Source organism: Nycticebus coucang, chromosome 20 (assembly GCF_027406575.1).
Source record: "Nycticebus coucang isolate mNycCou1 chromosome 20, mNycCou1.pri, whole genome shotgun sequence".
Lineage (NCBI taxonomy): Eukaryota > Metazoa > Chordata > Mammalia > Primates > Lorisidae > Nycticebus > Nycticebus coucang.
The window spans coordinates 32767030-32794749 of record NC_069799.1 but is presented as its reverse complement, the minus strand read 5'-3'; the positions used below and the strand labels follow the sequence as shown (position 1 = coordinate 32794749).

At 42.2% G+C, this 27720-nt stretch overlaps 1 protein-coding gene across 3 annotated transcripts; it reads right to left on the bottom strand.

The window, feature by feature from the left end:
- Positions 1-328: 328 nt before the first annotated feature.
- On the bottom strand, positions 329-22434 carry LOC128572658 (zinc finger protein 208-like). Of its 3 annotated transcripts, XM_053572679.1 has the most exons (4): positions 22138-22434; positions 12860-12986; positions 11997-12092; positions 329-6079 (listed from the first exon to the last, which is right to left on the bottom strand). In XM_053572679.1, exons 1-4 carry the CDS (start codon positions 22138-22140, stop codon positions 2733-2735), a joined length of 3573 nt encoding a protein of 1190 aa, XP_053428654.1. In that variant the 5' UTR covers positions 22141-22434; the 3' UTR covers positions 329-2732. The 3 variants fall into 3 exon arrangements, with proteins under 3 accessions (XP_053428654.1, XP_053428653.1, XP_053428655.1); XM_053572678.1 differs by lacking the exon at positions 22138-22434 and having other exon boundaries at positions 12860-14914; XM_053572680.1 differs by lacking the exons at positions 11997-12092; positions 22138-22434 and having other exon boundaries at positions 12860-14916.
- Positions 22435-27720: the final 5286 nt, after the last annotated feature.

Sequence of the window (27720 nt, the reverse complement as noted above, 5' to 3'; positions counted from 1 at the left end):
TAGAAATTCCAGCTGGGCTAGAGGCTGAGCATCCTCGGGAACAACATTTAAGGGAATGTCAGCACAATGCCAAATGTCTTTAAAAGCATGTTGTGATGTACACATTTTGTAACTACCTTTTTTTGTTGTTCTGGCAACCATTTGTAAAACATTCCAGATACCTCCCCAGCTCTTGAAGCAGCAATCTAATCCCTTTCTCACTTTTGAAAGATGACTTTTCAGTTTAATTCATATTGCCCTCTTCTTAAAAGAGGAGGGGGGAAAGGTATGGGCCTGCCTTACTGAGCACCAGAGCCCAGGGAGAGACTCCTCTATGGAAAACCTCACTTCTCAAAGTACCAGCCAAACCAGCAAGATGATCCCAGGAGGAGTTAGCCAAACAACAAAAACATGCTGTGAGGTTTTCAGCTTTAAGATATCTTTGGACAACTTTTATTTTTTTCCTTAGAAGTGACCAAATTAAGATGGTAAGACCTCTGAGACCAGATTTTTATCCTGTCTCTACCCCCTTGCCAAGGACTTAGAGAATGGATCATGTGCTCCTTATGTTGAGTGGACCACATAATTGCTGTCCTGCCTTCTTAAAGAAAATTGTTTTTGCCACTCATTTAGTTATATGAAACTCATCTCATTACCCTTTCTGGGTCTGAAGCTGCTATGTCAAAAAGTGCCATCTCCTTGTACTTTGCAACAGTCTGTGCTGGAGAAAGCTTGAATGGCTTATGTACAAGATTCTAACAATTTTATATTATTTGAAACCTTGCTTCGTTTGGTTTGGGGCACCCTGGCCCCCGCAACTGGCTGTGAGAGCTCTCTACTTTGAGCTGGCAGTGTACTGAAAACCTTTTAAAGTTTCTTTCCCTACCCAATCCCCGCTTTTTGGTGAGGTTTCTCTGAGGGAGGCCTGTTAGGTGTACATTCTGCAGCTTATTGGCTTAAAATGTACTCTCCTTTCGTGTGGTGTCTTTGGGGCCAATGGGGACAAAGAGAAAACCAGTAGTGCAACTGCTTGGATACTGAATATTGATATATGTATTTTTGAAATAAAGAACCAGTCCCCCCAATAAATAAATAAATAAAAAAATAAACAAAAGGTCAGTTTATTAAAGGACACTCTAGAGAAGGAAGACACTACATTTTCATGTAGAGACGACCTTGGGTTTAGTAAGATTTTTCCCCTTTATAGAGATTTTCCAATTCTATGTTAAGTGGTATGGTGGTAAAATATTCATGATTTTTCCTGGAAAGGGAAAAATCTTCCAGAATGGAGAGTCCTCCCATTTCTATCCCTATAATCCATATCCACATGTTGTCATTTTATTTGTAAAGTGTGATAGAAGTGGTGTGAATTTTATTATACTATAGAAAATAGGTCACTTGCAGCTACCATCACCTTAATTGTATACCTGCTTCAAAGACCCCTTTTTGTGGCCTTGTTCATATCTCCACATTGTCGCCTTTCTACCTCTGAGGCCCATTTTTTGTAGGGAAAACATCAGGTTTTGGAAGCTTTCTTCAAATGCCAACGTTTTTTCCATGGAAGGCCCCTCTAGTCAATGTGTTTCTCTTGTTATGGACAAAAAAATTCCCAGTATCATTTATCATTTCCCCTTGTCTCTCCTTAGACCTATCGAACAGTATAAACAAAATTTTAAGGCCTTGAGACATGATTGACATTTCTAGAGTATTTCTTCCATATGAATTATGATTAGAAAAGTGTGAGGAATATTTAAAAACATTTTCTCACTCTTCACATATATAGAATTTTGCTAGGAATTCTGTTAGGTACTGAAATGTGTGAGCTTATAGGATTTGACACTTCAAATTTGTAGGGATTTTTCTCTGTTATATAAAGTTTTCATATATAGAATGGTTTGAGGACAAGTTAAACACTTGTTAAGTTCTTCAAATTTGTACAGTTTTTATTCAAGAAGAGTTTTATTGTGGGGTAGTGCTTTTGGCTCAGTGGGTAGGGTGCCAGACCCATATACCGTAGGTGGCAGGTTTGAACCCGGCCCTGGCAAAACTGTAACAAAAAATAGCCAGGCATTGTGGCCAGTGCCTGTGGTCCCAGCTACTTGGGAGGCTGAGGCAGGAGAGTTGCCTAAACCCAGGAGCTGGAGGTTGCTGTGAGCTGTGATGCCACAACACTCTACCGACGGTAACATAGTAAGCCTCTGTCTCAAAAAACAAAAAAAGAATTCTATTATGTAAAAAAACTGTCACTACTGGCATAAGGGTTTGCCACATCTTCATAATGTTACCATTTTTCTCTGCTATGATTTCTCTTATGTTTTACTAAGGGCTGAAGACCACTGAAAATTTTTGCCACATCATTCACATTTGTAAAATTTCTTTCCAATCTGAATTTTCTTATGTGTTGTAAGGCTTGAGCTCCAGTAAAAGGCATTACCACACTGTTCACATTTGTAGAATATCTCACCAGTGTGAATTCTTTTATCCTTAGCAAGCTATGAACACCAGGTAAGGATACTTCCATATTCTTCATATTTGTAGTGTTTCTGTCCTGTATGATTTATTTTATGTACAGTGAGGTTTGAATGTGAATAAAGCGTTTGCCATAGTGTTCATATTTATAAGGTTTCTCTCTTGAAAGAATTCTTGTATTTTAGAAAGGTTACACACTAATTAAAGGTTTTACCACATTCTTGACTTTGTAGGGTTTCTCTCCAGAATGAATTCTTTGGTGCACAGAAAGGTGTGAGTACCGGTCAAAGTCTTTGCCAACTTTCTTGACATTTGTAGGGTTTCTCTCCAGAATGAATTCTCTGATGTACAGAAAGTTGTGAATTCTGGTTAAAGGCTTTGCCACATTCTTGACATTTGTAGGGTTTCTCTCCAGAATGAATTCTTTGGTGCACAGAAAGGTGTGAGTTCTGTTTAAAGGCTTTGCCACATTCTTGACATTTGTGGGGTTTCTCTCCAGAATGAATTCTTTGATGTACAGAAAGGTGTGAGTGCTGGTTAAAGGCTTTGCCACATTCTTCACATTTGTAGGGTTTCTCCCCAGAATGAATTCTTTGATGTTTAGTAAGGGTTGAAATATCATTAAAGGTTTTGCCACATTCTTGACATTTGTAGGGTTTCTCTCCAGAATGAATTCTTCTATGTACAGAAAGTGTTGAGTACCAGTTAAAGGCTTTTCCACATTCTTCACATTTGTAGGGTTTCTCTCCAGAATGAATTCTTTTATGTTTATTAAGGGTTGCACTACTCTTAAAGGCTTTCCCACATTCCTCACATTTGTAGGGTTTCTCTCCAGAATGAATTCTTTGATGTACAGAAAGGGTTGAGTTCTGGGTAAAGGCTTTGCCACATTCTTGACATTTGTAGGGTTTCTCTCCAGAATGAATTATTTTATGCCTAGAAATGTCTGTGTATAGGATAAAGACTTTGCCACATTCTTCACATTTGTAAGGTTTTTTTCCAGAATGAATTTTTTTATGTCTAGAAAGGGTTGGGTACCAGTTAAAGGCTTTGCCACATTCTTCACATTTGTAAGGTTTCTCTCCAGAATGAATTCTTTGATGTACAGAAAGCATTGAGTACCACTTAAAGGCTTTGCCGCATTCTTGACATTTGTAGGGTTTCTCTCCAGAATGAATACTTTTATGACTAGAAAGGTTTGTGTATAGGATAAAGGCTTTGCCACATTCTTCACATTTGTAAGGTTTTTCTCCAGAATGAATTCTTTTATGTCTAGAAAGGATTGCGTACTGGTTAAAGGCTTTGCCACATTCTTCACATTTGTAGGGTTTCTCTCCAGAATGAATTCTTTGATGTACAGAAAGGATTGAGTACCACTTAAAGGCTTTGCCACATTCTTCACATTTGTAAGGTTTTTCTCCAGAATGAATTCTTTTATGTCTAGAAATGATTGAGTACCACCTAAAGGCTTTGCCACATTCTTGACATTTGTCGGGTTTCTCTCCATAATGAATTCTTTTATGTATAGAAAGACTTGGGTACTGCTTAAAGGCTTTGCCACATTCTTCACATTTGTAGGGTTTCTCTCCAGAATGAATTCTTTGATGTTGAGAAAGGATTGAGTGCCGGTTAAAGCCTTTGCCACATTCTTGACATTTGTAGGGTTTCTCTCCAGAATGAATTCTTTTATGTCTAGAAAGACTTGGGTACTGCTTAAAGGCTTTGCCACATTCTTCACATTTGTAGGATTTTTCTCCCGAGTGAATTCTTTGATGTGCAGAAAGGTGTGAGTGCTGTTTAAAGGCTTTGCCACATTCTTCACATTTGTAGGGTTTCTCCCCAGAATGAATTCTTTGATGTTTAGTAAGGGTTGAATTATCATTAAAGGCTTTGCCACATTCTTGACATTTGTAGGGTTTCTCTCCAGAATGAATTCTCTGATGTACAGAAAGTTGTGAATTCTGGTTAAAGGCTTTGCCACATTCTTGACATTTGTAGGGTTTCTCCCCAGAATGAATTCTTTGATGTTTAGTAAGGGTTGAATTATCATTAAAGGCTTTGCCACATTCGTGACATTTGTAGGGTTTCTCTCCAGAATGAATTCTCTGATGTGCAGAAAGTTGTGAATTCTGGTTAAAGGCTTTGCCACATTCTTGACATTCGTAGGGATTCTCTCCAGAATGAATTCTCTGATGTACAGAAAGTTGTGAATTCTGGTTAAAGGCTTTGCCACATTCTTCACATTTGTAGGGTTTCTCCCCAGAATGAATGCTTTGATGTTTAGTAAGGGTTGAAATATCATTAAAGGCTTTGCCACATTCTTGACATTTGTAGGGTTTCTCTCCAGAATGAATTCTTCTATGTACAGAAAGTGTTGAGTACCAGTTAAAGGCTTTTCCACATTCTTCATGTTTGTAGGGTTTCTCTCCAGAATGAATTCTTTGATGTGCAAAAAGGGATGAACACAGAGTAAAGGCTTTGCCACATTCTTCACATTTGTAGGGTTTCTCTCCAGAATGAATTCTTTGATGTTGAGAAAGGATTGAGTACCACTTAAAGGCTTTGCCACATTCTTCACATTTGTAGGATTTTTCTCCCGAGTGAATTCTTTGATGTACAGAAAGGTGTGAGTGCTGTTTAAAGGCTTTGCCACATTCTTCACATTTGTAGGGTTTCTCCCCAGAATGAATTCTTTGATGTTTAGTAAGGGTTGAATTATCAATAAAGGCTTTGCCACATTCTTTGCATTTGTAGGGTTTCTCTCCAGAATGAATTCTTCTATGTACAGAAAGTGTTGAGTACCAGTTAAAGGCTTTTCCACATTCTTCACATTTGTAGGGTTTCTCTCCAGAATGAATTCTTTTATGTCTAGAAAGGCTTGGGTACTGCTTAAAGGCTTTGCCACATTCTTGACATTTGTAGGGTTTCTCCCCAGAATGAATTCTTTGATGTTTAGTAAGGGTTACACTATTGTTAAAGTCTTTGCCACATTCTAGACATTTGTAGGGTTTCTCTCCAGAATAAATTCTTTCATGTCCAGAAAGATGTGAGTACTGATTGGTAAGTTCATCACATTCTTTATAGTTGTAGGCTTTTCTTCCAGTATTAATATTCTTATGGTTATAATATTTTGATCTGTGGCTAAGACATTCCCCATAATTTTTAAACTTATAGAGTTTCTCCCCAGGGTGGAGTTTCTTATGGTTAGATAAGCTTGAGCAAAATTTAAAGACTTTGCCACCTTCTTTACATTTGTACTGTTTTTCTCCAATATGCATTATCTTACATTTAGTAATGTGTGAGCAGTGGTTATAGGCTTTCCCATACTTTTCACACTTAAACATTTTCTCGATGGTATATATCATGTTATGTCTATTTAGATTTGACAAATGTCTAAACACTCTCGTATATTTACTACATTGGCAGACTTTGCCATGGCTAGCTGTTAAACATTGGTCACATCCACTGTAACATACTTTCTGCTGAGTACATTCAGAAACACTTTCCCAGTCTTTTGTTAAGTTTAAGTTCTCCAGGCCACAGCTTTGATATCTTCTCAGTGTTATCTCTGGGTATAATATATTTGTGCCCAGCTCTTGGAAATGGTCTTGGGTAGAATGATTAGATACATCTGAAAAAAATTTAAACAATAACAATTTTAGCCACAGACTTTTTTTTTTTTTTTTTTTTGCAGTTTTTGGCCAGGGCCAGGTTTGAACCCACCACCTCCGGTATATAGGGCCGGCACCCTACTCCTTGAGCCACAGGTGCCACCCAGCCACAGACTTTTTATCACAACTGAGTAAATATATACAACACATTGTGTTTGCAAAGTCATGTCAAGAACCTTAGGCGGATGGCATAATACAGAACATAGGCACTAATTATGTTAAAGATAAATAAAGGTTGCATATATACACTGCATTTTGGGAAATTCTAAAAACCAGGTAGGAATTTGCAGCACAGCATGTGAGCACAACTTGTAGAGATAACATAGAGGTTGTGCACATTGCCTCATGTTTGTAATCCTAGAACTCTGAAAAACTGCAGTGAATGGGTTACTTGACCACAGGTGTTTGAGATCAACCTGAACAAAAGTGAGATCCCTTTCTACCACAAATAGAAAATTTAGTTGGTCATGGTTGCACATGGCTGTAGTCTCAGCAATTCATGAGTCTGAGACAGGAAGATTTCTTGACCCCAGAAGGTTAAGAATGCTATGAGCTATGACAACATAGTACTCTACCCAGAGTAAAAGAAACTCAGTCTCAAATAAATAAATACATAAATAAATAAAATGAAAAGGGAAATAAGTTGTAAATAATCATAATCATAAGAGCCTGGCTCGGTTCCTATAGCTCAGCAGCTAGGGTGGGTGGACTGCTTTAGCTCCCAAGTTTGAGACCAGCCTGAGCAAGATTGAGACCCTCCTCTACAAAAAATAGAGAAACTGAGGCAAGAAGACTGCTTGAGCCCAACAGTTGGAGCTTGCTGTGAGCTATGATGCGACAGCACTCTACCCAGGGCAACAGCTTGAGGCTCTGCCTCAAAAATAAATAAATAAAAAGTCAAGATAGGGGCGGTGCCTGTGGCTCAAGGAGTAGGGCGCAGGGTGCCGGAGGTGGCAGGTTCAATCCCAGCCCCGGCCAAAAAAATAAATAAATAAATAAGTCAAGATAGAACTATATAATATCTAAATGATACTCATCTTACATGTAAGGACAACAAATGGAATAAAAAATGTATAGGACAGAAATATATTTAATTCAAGTATTAGTATTATGAGAACAAGGGAGATTATATTAAGGAGACATGTATATGTATGTATGTGTGTGTGTGTCTCCATGTGTACATACACACACCTGTTGAAACAAAGTCTTACACTTTTGCCCAGGCTAGAGTGACATGGCAACAGCCTAGCTCACAGAAACCTGAAACTCCTGAGTTCAGGCAATGCTCCTGAATCAGCCTCTGAGTAGCTGGGACTACAGGTGCCTACAATGATTCCAGCAATTTTATCTTCCACTTTTAGTAAGACTGGGTGTTGCTCTTGCTTGGGCTGGTCTCCAACTCTTGAGCTCAAGATATCCTCTCATTGCTCTCTTTCCCCTCCTCTCTCCTCCTCTCTGTCTCTCCTCTCTCCTCCCCATCACCTTTCCTCTCTCTCTCTTACCCCCCCCTCCTTTTCTCTCCTCCTTGGTGCTGCTCTTCAGCATCCCTCCCTCTCCAATAAAAACCTTTCGAACAAAAAAAAAAAAAAAGATATCCTCTCATCTCAGATACTTCATGTTATAGATATATGCCCCTGCATGCAGCCAGGGCTGAATATATTCTGAGGCAAAACTTGTCTTATTTCATATAATATACTGTAAGTCAAAATTGCCTCAAAAGGTAAAGAATATTAAATAATACTACAAGGGCATATTTGTTAGAAACCAATAATTCATTTTTATTATTCTGCATATATATAAAATACATAATAAATAAAATATAGGACAGATACACAACCCTCACATACATGGTCAAATAAAGAGCTATTTGCAAACATATTTATTGCAGCTTTATTCACATAATTCATTAGGTAAAGGAAATCCACATCTGCCTCAATAAATGAATGGAGAAATATAATTTAGACTATAAAAATGATAGAGTATTATTAAGCTTCTAAAAATCAGGAAATCTTCTAACATCTGTAATAAAGATAAATCTTAATATTATGGTAAATGAAATAATACATTTTATTGAAAGAGAACAAATATACTGAATATTTTTGAAATGAGGTACTTATCAGAAAATGTAAATAAGTACATATTTAAAAATAGTAAAGATAATTTTTTTATTGTTGTTGAGACAGAGTTCTACCATTTGCCTTGAGCAGTGTGTAATGGCATTCTAGCCCACTACAATGTTAGACTTGGGCTGTGGGCATTCCACTGCCTCCGCCTCCAAAGACGCTGTGATTACAGTTGGCCGGCTGGGTTTTTCCATTTTTTTCATGAGTCAGGGTCTCACTCTAGCTCAGACAAGCCTCTAACTCCTGAGCTCAAGTAACCCTCCCACTTCAGTCTCCCACAGTGCTGGGATTACAGGCGTTAAAAATAGTAAAGAATGGCCAGTACCTATGGCTCAGTGAGTAGGGCGCCGGCCCCATATGCTGAGGGTGGCGGGTTCAAACCTCACCCGGCCAAACTGCAACAAAAAGGCGGTGCCTGTGGCTCAAAGGAGTAGGGGGCCGGCCCCATATGCCAGAGGTGGCAGGTACAAACCCAGCCCCGGCCAAAATCTGCAAATAAAAAAATAGCCCAGCATTCTTGTGGGCACATATTGTCCCAGCTATTTGGGAGGCTGAGGCTAAGCCCAAGAGCTGGAGGTTGCTGTGAGCTGTGACACTACAGCACTCTACTATGAGTGATAAAGTGAGACTCTGTCTCTAAAAAAAAAAAATATAGTAAAGATAATTTTTACCATGCCATTAATATGTTGCTAGCATTACAAAAACAGAAAAGGTTTAATTCACTCATTAGAAGCAATCAAAGGCCTTACATTTAAAAATACAAACTTTGTAAAATATGATAAGTCAAACTATGTAAAATAAGCATTTTCCTTCATTTGAGGAGATTTCTTAGTGTTCTCATAAAATTACTGAGTATTAATTTCTGTAGAATCTTATTTGAAACCTTCATAGCATAAAAAAGTATAAAGCAGGCTCAGTGCCTGTGGCTCAAGTGGGTAAGGCGCCAGCCACATACACAAGAGCTGGCGGGTTGGAATCCAGCCTGGACCTGCCAAACAACAATGACGGCTGCAACCAAAAAATAGCTGGGCATTGTGGCAGGCACCATTAGTCCCAGCCACTTGGGAGGCAGAGGCACGAGAATGGCTTGAGCCTAGGAGTTGGAGGTTGCTGTGAGCTGTGATGCCACAACACTCTACCCAGGGCCACAGCTTGAGGCTCTGTCTCCCAAAAAAAAAAAAAAAATTATAAAGCAGAAAACCTACAACAACTATTTGTGGTGTTTCTGGCATTTCTGAACCAAATACTACTATCACTACTTCACTCACCTACTTTGAATATGATGCTAAAGAAACTACCTTTTTTTCATACCCAAACTTGTTCTGTTGCCCAGGCTAAAGTGTCATAGCATCAGTTTAACTCCCAGTGACCTCAAACTCCTGAGTTCAAGCAACTTTCAAGCTTCTCAAGCCCCTAGTAGGTGGGACAACAGGCAACCACTACAATGCCTCGGTAAGTTTTCTATTTTTCATAGAGATGGGGTCTCTTGTTTAGGCTGGTCTCACACTCCTGAGCTCACGCAGTCATCCGCCTTGGGTCCCATAGAGCTAGGATTACAGGTGTGAGTCACCACAACCAGACTGAAGAGTATTTAAAAAAAAAATTTTTTTTTTGAGACAGAGCCTCAAGCTTGTCACTCTGGGTAGAGTGCTCTGGCATCACAGCTCATAGCAACCTCCAACATCTGGGCTCAAGCGATTCTCCTGCCTCCACCTCTGAAGTAGCTCAGACTACAGGCACCCGCCACAATGCCCAGCTAATTTTTGGTTGCAGCCTTCATTGCTCTTTGGCGGGCCGGGGCTAGATTGGAACCCATCAGCTCAGGTGTAGGTGGCTGGCGCCTTAGCTGCTTGAGCCATAGGTGCCTAGCCAAAAAAAATTTTTCAAGTGTGCCTCATTGCTTATCTTCTTATAGGAATATTAGTTCGAATATTTCATGGGAGTTGGACAATAAGAAATCAATAGTTTATCTGCTTTTTTTCACCTATACCTAAAAGCAAATTTGAAAGAAATCTGAAGCTGGTTCTTTTTAATATGTATATGTTTTGTTTTAAAAAAAATATGGTGTATGTAATTAAAATATTTGTAAATATTACCAGCTTAAAAAAAAATTTTTTTTTTCAAGGGCCAGGCATGGTGGCTCACATCTGTAATCCCAGCACTCTAGGAAGCCCAGGAGGGTTGATTCCCTGATCTCAGGAGTTTGAATCAAGCCTAAGCAAGAGCGAGATGCCATCTCTATAAAAACCTAGCAGGGGGTTCGGCGCCTGTGGCTCAAGCAGCTAAGGCACCAGCCACATACACCTGACCTGGCCGGTTCAAATCCAGGCCGCCCACCAAACAACAATGACCGTTGCAACCAAAAAATAGCTCGGCATTGTGGTGGGCACCTGGCCCCAGGTACTTGGGAGGCAGAGGCAGAGGCAGGAGAATCACTTAAGCCCAGGAGTGGAGGTTGCTGTGAGCTGTGACACCATGGCACTGTTCCCAGGGCGACAGCTTGAGGCTCTGTCTCAAAAAAAAAAAAAAAAACAAACAAAAAAAACTAGCAGGGCATTGTGGTGGGCACCTGTAGTCCCAGCTACTCCGGAGGCTAAGGCAAGAGGATGACTTGAGCCCAGGTGTTGGAGCTTGCTGTGAGCTATGACACCAGAGCACTCTACTGAGGGCAACATAGTGAGACTGTCTCAAAAAGAAAAGAATATTTCACACATATAGTCAAAAATACACAAATATTTTATGTTGTTAAATGGAATGGAAGAGCAGTCACCTCTAGCAGTCACTTGTAAGCCATAGAAAGTTGTTTTATTCTCACTGTAACCTAGAAGGGATATCACTGAAAAGTAAGTCCTTCTGGAAATTAAAACCTAAAACAGGCCTACTGGCTCACAACTGTAAACCTAGCACTGGGGCGGCGCCTATGGCTCAAAGAAGTAGGGTGCCAGCCTCATATATGGGAAGTGGAGGTTCAAACCTGGCCCTGGCCAAAAACTGCAAAAAAAAAAAACAAACAAAACCTAGCACTATCAGAAGCCAAGATGGGATTGCTTCAGTTCAGAAGTTCAAGACCAGCCTGAGCAAGTATGAGACCTCTTCTTTACTTAAAAAAAAAAAAAATAGAATAAATATTAGTCAGGCATTGTGGAGAAACCTGTAGTCCAGGCTATTTGGAAGCTGAGACAGAAAAATCACTTGAACCCAGTAGTTTGAGGTTTCTCTGTGCAAGGCTGATGCCATGGCACTGTAGTGTGAGGCAAGAGAGTGAGACTCTGTGTCAATAAGGGAATAAAAATAAAAAAAAATAATAAAAACAAGAACAGAGGGTGGCGCCTGTGGCTCAGTGAGTAGGGTGCCGGCCCCATATACCATAGGTGGCGGGTTCAAAGCCTGCCCCGGCTGAACTGCAACCAAAAAATAACCGGGCATTGTGGCGGGCGCCCGTAGTCCCAGCTGCTCGGGAGGCTGAGGCAGGAGAATCGCGGAAGCCCAAGAGCTAGAGGTTGCTGTGAGTCCTGTGACATCGTGGCACTCTATCGAAGGCCGTAAAGTGAGACTCTGTCTCTACAAAAAAAAAGAAAAGAAAAAAAAACAAGAATAGAGATGACCTTATGTAAGAACAAGAGAAAGAAACCCAGGCTTCTCAGAAATCATTTACAATTAAGCTGAGCTTCCCTAATCACATTGCACTGTGTGGTTTCCTCCTTCAACTTTGGATCTCTGACCAGGGTTATCTGCTTCATTCACTCCAACCTACCTGGCTGCTTGACTACTGTCTGGTGTGTCTTCACCATCCAGGGTTCTTTGCTTTGCTCCAGACAGGTGATGAGGTCTGGCTTAGAGACAGCAAGACCTGTTTTATTAGAAAAAAGAAACATGACTCTTATGTGGATTCTCCAATTGGCAATCTATTAATTTGCTAAAGAAGAGAAAAGAACATTTTAGAAGATCCAGAAATAATTGTCCTTACAGAAATTTGATAATCTTTAAAATGTATTTAAAGTTGGATGATTCTTTTTTTTTTTTTTTAGAGACAAGAGTCTCACTTTATCACCCTCGGTAGAGTGCCATGGCGTTACAACTCACTGCAACCTTCAACTCCTGGGCTCAAGCGATTCTGTTGCCTCAGCCTCCTGAGTAGCTGGGACTATAGGCACCAGCCACAATGCCCGACTATTTTTTTTTTGTTGCAGTTTGTCTGGGGCTGGGTTTGAACCCACCACTCTTGGTATATGGGGCTGGCACCCTACTCACTGAGCCACAGGCGCTGCCTAAAGTTGGATGATTCTTAATTCCACTACCCAGTACTATTAAAATACAATTTGGTGCTAGAAATTAGACTTAAAGGTATGAGTAAAAATCTATGCTGCTAAATTTCTGAAATTACCATTAATCTAGTGAAGGATATAAATCATCTCAAAAAAGAGTAAGATTAATGCCAAAGTAAAGCATTCTGCTGCTCCAGAATTTTCTCTTCTATACCAAGATATCCTTAAGTTTTCCTTAGAAACAAGAATCTGATACACATGCTGTTCAAGAAACTGTATAAAAACCTTCTACAAAGAGAGAATATGAACTGCTTAGTGTAGACCAGGAACTGTGTATTTCAGTTATCCTCACCTAGGAAGACCAGGTGTCTGTAGTTCTCCAACATGACGTCCCGATACAAAGTCTGCTGAGTAGGGTCCAGGCAGGCCCACTCATCCATAGAGAACTCTATAGACACGTCCTTGAATGTCAACATTCCCTGAAAAACAAACATATTAACCAAGAAGCCAAGCGGAGTTTAAACTTCACTTTTAATTGAATGAGCGAAGAGAACTGTTGCTGACTTATATGAGTGACTGGAATTATGTAATAAGGGAAGTATAGAAGAAATCGAAGAGATAAATTTCCTCATGTGTTCTCTAATTGAAGAAAGGGGAGGGCACAACATCCACAAAACGAGTGTAGACCCTAGACACTGTTGGTTGACAAGAGTAGAAATATGCTGGGATGTGTATCTTTCTGCCTTGTTTACAACATACAGTATAAGTTGTGTATGTTTTTTACATGAAAATGTCATGGTGAGTGAAATGGAACCTCTAAAATTTTAACATGTACAAGAAAGAACTGGAGATCTTGATAAAATGCAAAGTTTTGTTCTCAAGATATGTGGTGAAGATTCCATTTTTAAATTTTCAACAAGCTCAACAAAAATGCTAATGCTTTTATTCCAGCATAATATTATGTGAAACATACAATGAACTGGATTTCTGGATTTCCCAGTTGATTTCTGAACCAGTAAACAAAGATGACAACCTTTACTTTCCAAAGCAAGGTATGAAAGAGAATCTAAGAAGAAAGAGGCATATCAATAGATGTTTTGGTTTGTGCACATTAGTTGATAAATCTCCCCAAAGTACTTATTAATAATATAGAAGATATGCTCGGGAGGCTGAGGCAAGAGAATCACGTAAGCCCAAGAGTTAGAGGTTGCTGTGAGCCATGTGACGCCACGGCACTCTACCGGAGGGCGGTACAGTGAGACTCTGTCTCTACAAAAATAAATAAATAAATAAATAATATAGAAGATATACTGAACTCTACAATGGAATATGTGTCAAAGAGCACCATAACTGAGTGAATAAAGTTAACCTCAACTGTAACAGGACAAATAAGTATCAGGTGCTGATTCACACACGCAAACACATCACTGCTGTGATAGTACTGGCAAGAAAAAGTACATAATAATCTGATAAAAGCTAGTTTAAAAAAAAACACTTTTGGCAAAGTTCGAGTTATAGATATCTGGAATGTTTTCTAATCTCTAATCGTGACTTTAAACATGTCTTTCTAAGCATTCTAGAAAGCATTTTTCGAATGATTCTGTTTTTCAGAACATTGAGTTACTTTAGGCAGTTAATGCCGTCTTCTGTAAAAGTGCACGTGCTTCATCTCATTCTATGTAGAACTGATGGAGCTTCCACATGGAAGCTAAACAAAACATATTCTCCTTCTTTGCTAATATCCAAGGATCCGACCTCATCCACAAAGGGAACGTTGAGTATCCACATTTTTCCATTTTCAAAAGGCACAAAAGGAACATTTGCAGTATTGCAGAACACATTTTTATTTTTGCAGAACATGAATTTACACTGGGAATTTTGCAGGGCACCTGGGAAGCCCTGATGGAGAGAATGGAGAGAAGACTCTGCTGTATAGGTAGGGGAGAAGGATTTCTCAGACCTCTTGGCAATTGAAGATAGAATAACCGCTGCTGTTGCAGAATCACATACTCTTATTGCTCTTGGCAATAAGAAATAGTTAAAAGAGTATTTGAAACAAACTCATTAGGCAGGAACATCACAAGTAGAGAAGTAAAGGCTTGCAAATTCTAAGAACATGATATTGCAGGAGAAAAAGTGGGCACAGCCCTGGACCTTGGACACATTTACCTGAGAAGCAGTCATTTCCTCTTCCTCCTTCCCTTGATTTCCTTCTCACATGAGATTATCTGGATACATTCCACCTGGATCTTGATAATATCTTTTTTTTTTTTTTTTTGTAGAGATAGAGTCTCACTTTATGGCCCTCGGTAGAGTGCCGTGGCCTCATACAGCTCACAGCAACCTCCAACTCCTGGGCTTAAGCGATTCTCTTGCCTCAGCCTCCCGAGCAGCTGGGACTACAGGCACCCGCCACAACGCCCGGCTATTTTTTGGTTGCAGTTTGGCCAGAGCCGGGTTTGAACCCGCCACCCTCGGAATATGGGGCCGGCGCATTACCGACTGAGCCACAGGCGCCACCCTCTTGATAATATCTTTATGGGCTTTATCTCGTCTTTAAAGGCGAGAGAAGATAACTGAGAAGGGTGAGGTCTGGAAGAACAGATCTTCTCAAGGAGACCACAAGGATACACCTGCAGGGTCCTCTCCATAGTGACTAAGCTCTTGGGAATTTGTAAACTTAACTTCCTGGAACTTTGAAATTTCCAAGCTCCGTGAAATCTTGTAGTTCTGTAGGGGCTGGAATAGCATCTCCCGCTTGATTCAAACTGGCCAATGAGAAGGGTACCTGTGGGGTGGAACTTTTTGACTGTCAATAAAAAGGGAAAGACCAAGGCAGTCGGGGAGCGCAGCCATTTCGAATTCTATGCCGTAAGCTACCGGCTGGTGAATAAAGCCCTTCCTCTTATAAACATGCTCTTTCTCTCTGTTGGGCCTCACCTTTCTGCAACAGAGGCATCACCGCAACCCCTTCACCTGCTACCACATCCACAGCCAGAGAGACCACTAAGTACAGAAAAAAATTCACCCTTCCTTGTTCTTTATCACAGAGAAAGTCAGGAAGAAGGAGATTCCACATAAAGACCAAAGTGTGCATTTCTTATTTCTTGGCCTCCAGTGCCCTCCCTTGCCAGCAATTTCTGCTATGCAAATGGGAATATGTGACCTGTAACCTCTTTCTGAAAAAATAAATAAACTCAGCTGTCTTAAATATATATGGAAACCCTCATGCTTGATACTGACCTAACCTTAGCATCACATGGGGACACTTAATTAAAACCACACTGATGACACAACCCAGACTAATAGAATGAGTGGGCAGGCAAAATGACAGAGATGCTACTGCTTCAAACTGGCCATGGAATCTTAACTGGAAGCCTGGGATGAGAAACATTTAGCTAAGCATCACCTCTCAGGCTTTAATATGCATATAAGTTTTTTCACATTATGCCCATTCTGAGTATGTGATTCTGCAACAGCAGCTGTTACTCTATCTTCAAGCAAATAATCACATTTTATTAACAGTACTTGTTTATGTCCTTGTTTAAGAATTTCAAGAAGAAGCCTGACACCATGGCTCACACCTGGAGACCCCAGCTCATTCAAAGGTTGAGGCAAGAGGATGGCTTGAGCCCAGGAGCTTGAGGTTGCTATAAGCTATGATGCCATGGCAACCTACGGAGGATGACAAAGTCAGATTCTGTCTCCAAAACAGAATTTAAAAACAAGAATTTCAGGAATGATTTTGAGCCATTAACTATAGAACCAAGATTTCAGAACTCCTCATGAAGAAAAATAGTGAGCAGTTAACCCCCATTTCTGTTTTGATTTATATCATGTCAGCCAGACTGCCAGATGGCTAGAAACCTTTTCAATGAGACATGGAGACCCACATATAGAAAGCGCCGGGTGGCACCTGTGGCTCAGTGGAGTAGGGTGCTGGCCCCAAATGCCAGAGATGGTGGGTTCAAACCCAGCCCCAGCCAAAAACTGAAAAAAAAAAAAAAGAAAAAGGCAGAAAGAAGACATGTATAGGACAAAGGATAGTGGTGGGAGATGTTAGGGAGCATAGCTCATCCTGGGAAGTAGCTCTGATTAAAAAAATTCCTCATGCTCTGTGTTCTCAAGAGAAGCTCACTGCAAAAAACAACTCTTCCCATGATGACTTAGGTGATATTACCTATTTTACCTATGATGAGGCAAGGCACAGGCTCTGCAAATTCCCATTCATTGCTCATAAACAATTAGCTGAACAGTTGTTTCTTCAGCAGTCAACACAAAATATTTCTTCATCAAATTTTGCTGAAGTTACTCTTTTCCCCCCAGCCCCTGACCTTTGGCCAATTCTACGTCTGACTTAGAATTAACATCTAGCCCCTCTTTATGCCCCTCCTAAGAACTGTCTGACTGCAGGATGAAACATGTCCTGACCTGGCAGATTATTTCTCCACCCTCCATTCTGCCCCCATCTCCCACCTTGTTTCTACACGTTTACGCCTCTTTATGAAAGAAAACCCTTGTGTGTGATGCTTGCAGATTTTATACTTCATGCTTTCCCCAAGCAATACTTCCTTCAGTAATGAAGAATTCATTTTATTGGACAATAAGATGGAATTTAAAATTTATTCTGTTGGACAATGTCTAGAAACAGCCCCAGAACAAGACCCATTACACCTCAGGAAGGGCATCTCATCACCTTCCACTTCCATCAACCACATCTGCCTGTGAGTCCCCAGCTTTCCAGAGCTCTGCGCCTTTGTCCATATAAAGGGTTCTTCCCATAGCTGGTATGAACAGGCTGAAAACCTGTAGAGACGGATCCTGGGCCCTCGATGACCAACTTTTGGAGCACCAAGGTTGATCTTGTCTTAGTCACTTGACTCACAGAGAACAGCAAGTGTTTGAGAAATCCAGAAAAATTCTGCAAACTCAGTGTTGTGGCTTATATAATAGCAGGAAATTGTAAAATACTTACAATTGTACTTGGTGCTTTTCCCCAAGCAATACTTCCTTACAATAAAGAAAAAATCATCTTATTGGACAATAAGATGTAATTTCAAAATTGTTCTATTGAACAGTGTCTAAAAACACCACCCCCCAAAACAATGCCAATTACACCTTCAAGAAGGGCATCTCATCACCCTTACCTTCCATCAACCACACCTGCCTGTGGGTTCCAGTTGTGTTTGAGAAATCCAACAGAATTTTTGGATAAGAAATCTTATGTTAACATGAAAAGCAAAATTACTTTGTGAGACAATCGTGATGTCATTTAATTATTAAATGAAAACAAATCATTTAGTAAACAGTCATTTGAGAACATCTCTGGAAGTTTGCAGGTCCCCTTCCATAGGATATAGCATTAAACTCCACCTTCAAAGAACAAAAGTTGGCTCAGGGCCTGTGGCTCAAGCAGCTAAGGCACCAGCCACATACACCTGAGTTGGCGGGTTCGAATCCAGCCTGGGCCCGCCAAACAACAATAACAGTTGCAACCAAAAAATAGCCGGGCATTGTGGCAGGCACCTATAGTCCCAGCTACTTGGGAAGCTGAGGCAAGAGAATCACTTGAGCCCAGGAGTTGGAGGTTGCTGTGAGCTGTGATGTCAAAGCACTCTACTCAAGACAGCTTGAGGTTCTGTCTCAAAAAAAAAATAAAAAAAAAAAATATATATAAATTTAAAAATAATAATAAACAACAAAGTTACCTATTGTCACAGATTCTCCTCTGTTCCTCTGTGTAAAAGAGGAACTGATGTCTTGTCAATATTTACAATTCACCAAATGATCTACCACACTTTCATATGTAAATGTATTCATTTTTATGCATCATAAAGCAATCAAAACTGTGTCTCTTTCTTCTTCGGGTATCATTGCAAAGCTAAACTGAGTTTCCATCTGAAATCACCCTCAGACAATAACATATCTCAAAACCTTACAACACTCACTCAAAGAAAAAAAGGTAAAAGCAGGGCTGGGCGTGGTGGCTCAGGCCTGTAATCCTAGCACTCTGGGAAGCCCAGGTAGGTGGATCAATTGGATTGAGCTCAGGAGTTCAAGACCAGCCTAAGCAAGAGCGAGACCTGTCTCAAAAAATAGCGCGGTGTTGTGGCAGCGCCTGAGGCAAGAGGATAGCTTAAGCATAAGAGCTTGAGGTTGCTGTAAGCTATGATGCCATGGCACTGTACTCAGGGTGACAACTTGAGACTCTGTCTCTTAAAACAAAAAAAAGAGGTAAAACCAACGTTTTTACTGAAATATAAGTACATATTTAATTTCCTTTTCTCAACTCCAGTTCTGTCTTGCATTTTCAGGAACATTTTCTTTTCTTTAAGTTCTATTGATGTATTACACTTAATTGCACTTAATGAAAAATTTAAGCTGAAATAAAGAAACAAAGCTTTTCAAGGTTTGAAATTCAGGGAGTGTCACTGTTGACTGAAATACAGACATGTCTCTCTCAAGTGTCAAGTAAGATCACTCTATCCCTTGAGACATCCTTCCACCTTCAGCCTGCTCACAGAATTACTCAATGGCCACCCTCCCAGGAGAAACTGCAACCTAGCTTTCAATGCACAAGTGTGAATTGTGTTGCAAGTTTTGAAAACACCTTATGGGGGATGGGTCATTCTTTTCCTCTGGGATAATTTTCCTCCCTTGAAATATCTGGAAATCTAGAGAGCAGAAATAATTTGTGCACATTTTCCCCAAATACCAGCATCTGATGGGCTAAACAGTAATGTGCCTCCTGGAAGTAAAAACTGAGGCTGGTATAAAAAAAATCTAAAGTCCTGACTTAGCATCTGTAGCTCAGGGACTAGGGCGCCAGCCACATACACCAGAGCTGGAGGGTTCGAACCCAGCCCTGGCCTGACAAACAATGACAACTACAAACAAAAAACAGCCAGGCATTGTGGCAGGCACCTATAGTCCCAGTTACTTGGGCGGCTGAGGCAAGAGAATCATTTAAGCCCAAGAGCTTGAGGTTGCTGTAAGCTGTGAAGCCACGACACTCTTGCCTCAGCCTCCCAAGTAGCTAGGACTACAGGCGCCCACCACAACTCCCGTCTATTTTTTTTTGTTGTAGTTGTCATTGTTCGGCAGGCCCAGACATTCAAACCCTCCAGCCCAGGTATACATGGCTAACACCCTAGCCGCTGAGCTACCAGTGCAGAGCCTTAACAGTTATTCTAAAGATATACATTATAGGCTTCTTCCTCTTCTTCTTCTTTTTTTTTTTTTTTGAGGCATAGTCTCACTATGTCACCCTGGGTAGAGTACCATGGCATCATGGCTCACAGCAACCTCAAACTCTTGGGCTTAGGCAATTCTCTTCGCTCTCTCCTCAGCCTCCCAAGAAGCTGGGACTATGGGTGCCCACCACAATGCCTGGCTATTTTTTGTTGCAGTTGTCATTGTTGTTTAGCAGGCCCAGGCGGGAATCGAACCCGCCAGCTTCGGTGTACGTGGCTGGCACCCTACTCACCGAGCAACAGGCGCCAAGCCAAGTTATAGACTTCTTAATAAGTTACAAAATGCCATGTACACCATTAACAAATACCCACTGTTTCACAAATTTCTAAAAACAAAATTAAACAGCATAGCCCACATGTCAATATAACTAATCACAACAATTAATTCCATTTGAAATCAATTTTATAGATATGAAAATAAAATAAAATAAAGTAGACAATATGGTAGACACAGACACCCCCCACAACCATTCTTAGCTATTTGTGAATTGAGAATACAGTTTAAAACATAGGAACAGTAAGTCAAACAGGCCAAACCAGAAATAGGGAATAAAGAAAATAATCTTGAAAAAAGGCAGAGGAAATGATGAGGCACTACAGAACAACTTACTAGCATGTTTAATGATTATTTTTTGTGATAATTTTCTTTGACTCTTTTTTTTTTTTTTTTGCAGTTTTTGGCCAGGGCCAGGTTTGAATCCACCACCTCCGGTATATGGGGCCAGGGCCCTATTCCTTTGAGCCACAGGCACCGCCCTGATTCATTTTTTAATTACGACAAGTACGTTACTACATGTAGTTAGTCACATAAGCATATTTTTAGTATAAATCCACTATATAAATTATTAAAATTTGTTACACAGACAAAATGTTGCAGGAAGACGAGGCCCAACGGAGAGAAAAGGAACCCAAACACCACGTTTATAAGAGGAAGGGCTTTATTCACCAGCCGGTATACGGCATAGAATTCCAAATGGCTGCGCTCCCCACCTGCCTTGGTCTTTCCCTTTTCATTGACAGTCAAAAAGTTCTACCCCACAGGTGCCTTTCTCATTGGCCAGTTTGAATCAAGCGGGAGATGCTATTCCAGCCCCTACAGAACTTCACTGAACTTGGAAATTTCCAAGTTCCAAGAAGTTAAGTCTACAAATTCCCAAAAGCTGAGTCACCATGGAGAGGACCCTGCAGGTGTATCCTTGTGGTCTTCTTGAGAAGACCTGTTCTCCTAGACCTTCTCGGGTATCCTCTCTCTAACACAACACTTAAAAATGTAATCTCAGGCTGCGCTGGTAGTTATGGGGCCGGCCCATACACGGGGGCTGGTGGGTTCGAACCCAGCCCCTGCCTGCTAAACAACAATGACAGTTGCAAAGACAAAAAATAGCCAGGCATTGTGGTGGGCGCCTGTAGTCCCAGCTACTTGGGAGGCTGAGGCAAGAGAATTGCTTAAGCCCAAGAATTGACGCTACAGCACTCTACTGAGGGCGATATAGTGAGACTCTGTCTCACAAAAAAAAAAAAATGTACTCTCACTGTTCTCTGGAATTACTAGCTTTTCCAACTGTCGGAAGGCATATAAGGCACAGCTCAGCCCTACTTCCTCTTTAAGTAAAAAAGTTTCATCTTTACGCGGTAACTTCACCCGGCAACTAACCAAACAATCACCTTATGCCCCATCTTGCTTATTTAGCCAATCCCCAGTTGACAACTCCTCTGAACCTCCCAACGAGACACACCCTCCTTCCCCATAATGCTTATAAGGCTCAAATTTTTCAATGAAGTTTGAGACTTGATCAGAAAACTGTCTTGTCTCCCTTTCTCGCGCCCCTTGTTTGTTTTTCTCCCTTAGGTGGTTCCTGCGTCCCCCGTTGCTGTCCCGCGGGTCGGGACATCCAACAATCTTTTTTACGAATCAATTCCCTGTCTCTGCGTTTAACAACAACGACACGCAACTCAGAGACTTTGAGTTCCCCAACAGAGGAAGCCACCGCACCGGGCCCTAAGTTTACGTTTAACAGGAGAATGGAGAAACTGGGGGCCCCACAGACTACAGCCCCTCCCATGAACAAGCCCCACACACCCAGCTGGGATTCTTCCTCAGGACCTTTCCATTGTCACCACGTGGGAGGGACACCGGCTCAAAGAGAGCCCGGGGCCATGGTCCAAGTAACAGCTCCAGGAAGGGCCCGGAGGTACAGTCCCCGCTGCCTGCCCCACTCCACCTTTGGCCCACAGGGTCCTGAGGGCCAAGGGTGCCAGTGGCAAAGTTCAATCTGAAGACTGTAAAACTGAAGTGAAATTGCCAGGTCAGCCACAGTCACTTCCGGTTCCAACCACGCCCCTCCCCCTCCCAGAACACCCAGTCTTCTCTACTCACCATTTCCCAGATTCCGGATGTCCCGGCGTCCTCCGTACAGATCTTCCAGTACCTGCAGGTCACAGGCTGACAGAGCTGCTGCAGAGACACCTAGATACTCCCGGAGTAGCAACAGCTGAAAAGCGGACACCAGCTCAGGGCCCAGCAGAAGAGACAAAAACTGCTCCGATCGCTGGAGCCGCCTCCTTCTTTCTGGCTGTGCGTCTCATTGGTCAGTTCACTTTGGAGCATCCGGGACTGGATAGCCTCAAGCCCCACCTCTCTGACCTTGAGTGACAGGAATGCTCTGGGACAAGACCGCAACACTTTTTTTTTTTTTATATTAACAGCAGGGACTGCTACACGATAAGTGGCATCCCAGCCAGCTCCTGGAGCTGGGGGGTGCGGACCTGCTACCTCCGCCTTGGCGATGTTGGTGCTGTGGCAGCAAGCAGCAGAACCAGCGGGCTGGAAAGTGGGCAGGGGGGCCCATTTCCCAAGCCTGGGAAAGAAAAGGATTGTAGCCATTCATTTAAGACGCAGACACATTGTCCCAGACATGCTAAATGTAACTACAGAGGGCCCCATACTGCTATATGTGCCCCTAGACAAAAAGCCCAGAGACATACAGAGAGCTTTTCTCTCCCGACTTGGGTTTTCTCTCTCTGCCAGGCGCTTCTGTATTCTTTTCTGTAAATAAATCCTGTCTTACCACTGATCTGTTCTTCCAATCACCAAGACCAAGAACCTAATGAAGAGCGAAATTTGGTGTCAGGACCATGACTTTATTCACCTCTATGTTCCAGGGCCACTGTGCTCGCCATAGAGTAGGTGTTTAACAAATTTCAACTAAAAGAATGAAAATCTGTTTACTGAGTGTTTATTCTGTGCTGCACTTGGGAACCTATTATTTAAATAGGAGTTAGACTCTGCTTTGAAGGCATTTTCTTTCCTTCTTTATTATTATTATTATTTTTCAGTTTTTGGCCAGGACTGGGTTTGAACACACCACCTTTGGTATATGGGGCTGGCACCCTACTCCTTTGAGCCACAGGAGCCGCATTTTTTTTTTTTTTTTTTTGAGACAGAGCCTCAAGCTGGTCACCCTGAGTAGAGTGTGTGGCATCACAGCTTACAGGAAGCTCCAACTCCTGGGCTCAAGCAATTCTCCCTCCGCCTCCCAAGTAGCTGGGACTACAGGCGCCTGCCACTACGCCCGGCTACTTTTTTTTTTTTGGTTGCAGTTGTCATTGTTTGCCGGGCCCAGGCTGGATTCGAACCCTCCAGCTCAGGTGTATGTGGCTGGCGCCTTAGCCGCTTGAGCCACAGGTGCCGAAACTTTTTTTTTTTTTTTTTTGAGACAGAGTCTCACTGTATCGCCCTGGGTAGAGTGCCGTGGCGTAACAGTTCACAGCAACCTCTAACTCTTGGGGTTAAGCGATTCTCTTGCTTCAGCCTCCCAAGTAGTTGGGACTACTGGCGCCTGCCACAACTCCTGGCCATTTTTTGGTTGTGGTTGTCATTGTTGTTTGGCAGGCCCAGGCTGGATTCCACCCCGCCAGCCTCAGTATATGTGGCTGGTGCCCTAGTCGCTGAGCTACAGGTGCAGAGCCTGAAGGCGTTTTCAACATAGGTCCTGATGTCTAAGTAAAAACATAGCTGGGCACGGTGGCCAGGCAGTTAGAGAGGCCCAGATTGCCTGAATTTACAGGTTTGAGACCAGGCTGAGCCAGAGAGAACACCCACCCCTCTCTAAAATGTAGCCGGCGTTGTGGCAAGTGCCTGTTTTCCCAACTACTTGAAAGGCTGAGGCAAGAGGATTATTGAACCCAAGAGTTTGAGGTTGCTGTGAACTAAGATGCCATGGCACCAAGGGTGACCAAGTGAGACTGTGTCTCCAAACAAAAACATGCACATAAATAACTGAGTAACTTGACAGATGAACAACATTGAGAGTTACAAGCAAAGGCTATGACAGTTCAGAGAAGAGTGAAATTACCTCTAGTCTCCAGCTAGCGGGTTGGCATTGCAGGAGGTAGTATTTAAGCTCCCAACTAACAGGCACAACGTAGGAGTACACAGTGCACCTCCTGGGTGAAGAGCTCAGCTACCAAATGGACTTCACCTAACAAACCCCATAGCTCTCTTTACACAAGGCTTTGTGTCTTCTCCGGGATGCAGCTCTGCCTGACGGATATTTGTATTTAACCCTGAATATAAAATATATCAATTTATTGATTTTAATTATATATAAATATGTATGTGTTTATATATACACACACAGTAAATACATGTTTTCCACTCATGGAAGCAAGGTATTAACAATTATAGGGCGGTGCCTGTGGCTCAGTGAGTAGGGTACCAGGCCGTATACTGAGGGTGGCAGGTTCAAACCCAGCCCCAGCCAAACTGCAACAAAAATAGCCAGGTGTTGTGGTAAGCACCTGTGGTCCTAGCTACTTGTGAGGCTGAGGCAAGAGAATTGCCTAAGCACAAGAGCTGAAAGTTGCTGTGATCTGTGATGCCACAGCACTCTACCAAGGGCTACAAAGTGAGACTCTGTCTCTACAAAAAAAAAAAAATTATATAGGTCCTGGTCAAGTGACTCACTTCATGTAATCCTAGCACTTGGAAGGCTAAGGTGGATAGATTGCCTGAGCTCAAGGGTTCAATACCAGCCTGAGCCAGAGTGAGACCTTGTCTCTTAAAAAAAAAATAGCCAGGGGTGGCACCTGTGGCTCAGTGAGTAGGGCGCTGGCCCCATATACTGAGGGTGGTGGATTCGAACCCAGCCCCAGCCAAACTGCAACCACAACAACAATAAAAGTAGGTGGGCATTTTAGTGGGCGCCTGTAGTCCCAGATACTTGGGAGGCTTAAAAAAAAAATAGGGGGCAGCACCTGTGGTTCAAAGGAGTAGGGCACCGGCACCAAATGCCGGAGGTGGTGGGTTCAAACTCAACCCTGGCCCCAGCCAAAAAAAAAAAAAAAAAAAAATAGCTGGGCATTGTCGTGGTCTCCTGTAGTCCTGGCTACTTGGGAGGCTGAGAAAAAATAATCACGTGAACCCAAGAGTTTAAGGTTGCTGTGAGCTGTGATGCAACAGCACTCTACCCAGGGTGACATAGTGATGCTCTGTCTAAAAAAAAAAAAAGAAAGGGGCGGTGCCTGTGGCTCAAAGGAGTAGGGCGCCGGCCCGTATGCCAGAGGTGGCGGGTCAAACCTAGCCCCGGCCAAAAACTGCAAAAAAAAATTAAAAAATAAATAAATAATTTTACAAAAAGAAAGAAAGAAAAGAAAAAAGGAAAAGAAAAATCCAAAGCCTGTTGCAAAATGCAATGCGGGAGACTTGGCCTCTTAGGCAGGCGTCCTCAAACTTTTTTAACAGGGGGCCAATTCACTATCCCTCAGATTGTTGGAGGGCAGAACGGTAGTTAAAAAAAAAACAAACAAAAAAAACTATGAACAAATTCCTATGCACACTGCACATATCTTATTTTGAAGTTAAAAAAGAAAACGGGGGGCGGCGCCTGTGGCTCAGTCGGTAGGGTGCCGGCCCCATATACCGAGGGTGGCGGGTTCAAACCCGGCCCCGGCCAAACTGCAACCAAAAAATAGCCGGGCGTTGCAGATGCCCATAGTCCCAGCTATTCGGGAGGCTGAGGCAAGAGAATCGCTTAAGCCCAGGAGTTGGAGGTTGCTGTGAGCTGTGTGAGGCCATGGCACTCTACCAAGGGCCATAAAGTGAGACTCTGTCCCTACAAAAAAAAAAAAAAACGGGAACAAATACAATCACACTGCCTCATGTGGCCCGCGGGCTGCAGTTTGTGGACCCCTGCCTTAGAGGCTGTTTTGCTGAAACCTCACCCCTTCACCCGCACAACTCCAGTGGGAGGTCAGTGAGCAGGCCAGGCTGGCCCCAGGTGGAGCTGGCCTCTGAGAGAGAGTGAGTGTTTGGGGGGAGTTAGGGAATGCAGAATATTTAACCCTCGTTAAAGAGAGCAAGAGTCACTTTGGACTAGATAAGGAGGAAAATATCTTCTTTCTTTTGTCAGGACCTTGGTATGGTCAGAAGGGTCAGTCTGTGTGAGCTCAAGGCTACTTGAGTGTTAATTGCTACTCCTGTGATTTGTGCCTGTGGCCTAATTGAGGTCTGCTTTGACATCCTGCACCTGGACTGTGTTCCCTGTCCCATGTTCTGTTGTGCTAAGATCATAAATAACTTAGAGCAACAATAGTAAAAGGTAAATCAGTCTAATTAATGTAGTTAATTAAGGAAATAGTTTGGGGTGGGGCCTGTGGCTCAGTAAGTAGGGCGCTGGCCCCATATACTGAGGGTGGCGGGTTCAAACCCAACCCCACCGAACTGCAACAAAAAAGTAGCCGGCCATTGTGGCAGGTGCCTGTTGTCCCAGTTACTTGGGAGGCTGAGGGAAGAGAATCGCCTAAGCTCAGGCGTTGGAGGTTGCTGTGAGCTGTGTGACGCCACCGAACTCTACAGAGGGCAATAAAGTGAGACTCTGTCTCTACAAAATAAAAGAAGGAGAAGAAAAGAAATAGTTTGGTTAGAAAGTGCAAGCATAGCAAGAACCATGACGTAAGTGGTAGCCTTCCTTCACTAGACTGACGTTTAAAACAATGCTGTATGCAATAAAAATGGAGCTAGCCTGGAGCAAGAGGATGTCCATGGTGCTCACAGTGGAAGGTAGACAGACTCCTGACCTAGCTTTAAAAAACTTGTGTCTTGGCTCGGCATCTGTGTCTCAAGTGGCTAAGGTGCCAGCCACATACACCTGAGCTGACGGGTTTGAATCCAGCCTAGGCCTGCTAAACAATGGCTGCAACCCAAAAATAGCCGGGTGTTATGGCAGGCACCTGTAATCCCAGCTACTTGGGAGGCGGAGGCAGGAGAGTCACTTGAGCCCAGGAGTTTGAGGTTGCTGTGAGCTGTAATGCTACAGCACTCTACCCAGGGCAACAGCTTGAGCCTCTGTCTCAAAAAAAAAAACAAAACCTTGTCTCTTAACTGCAATTGTCACACCCACATCCGGTGACAAACCTCAAAATTTACTATTACAATATACAGGATAAATTTTTTTATTTGAAAAGGTATGATGAGTAGCACATTACACATTTTTATTAAAACACTTTTTTTTAGGCGGCACCTGTGGCTCAGTGAGTAGGCCGCTGGTTCCATTCAGAGGGTGGTGGGTTTGAACGCAGCCCCGGCCAAACTGCAACAAAAAAATAGCCGGGCGTTGTGGTGGGCACCTGTATTCCCAGTTACTTGGGAGGCTGAGGCAAGAGAATCGCCTAAGCCCAGGAGTTGGAGGTTGCTGTGAGCTGTGTGATGCCATGGCACTCTACCCAGGGCAACGAAGTGAGACTCTGTCTTTAAAAAAAGAAAAAAAGAACACTTTTTTCTTTATTTATGATATAATAGACATGCACACAGAAATAATAATATAATAAAACCCATCACAAGTACTACCAAACAAGATGCTTTCAAAATTTTTATCATCTTGCCTTTATTTGGTATGTAAATATAATAGATCCCATTATTTAGTTTGTAGGTATTTCACTAACTGTATTTAATAATTTCAAA

Coding starts and splice junctions, on each gene's coding strand:
- LOC128572658 (XM_053572678.1), bottom strand. CDS start 13,001: ATGTTTGTTTTTCAGGGAATGTTGACATTCAAGGACGTGTCTATAGAG. Junction 12,093..12,859: donor CAGACACCTGGTCTTCCTAG/GTGAGGATAACT, acceptor CTAATAAAACAG/GTCTTGCTGTCTCTAAGCCA. Junction 6,080..11,996: donor GACAGTAGTCAAGCAGCCAG/GTAGGTTGGAGT, acceptor AATTTTTTTCAG/ATGTATCTAATCATTCTACC.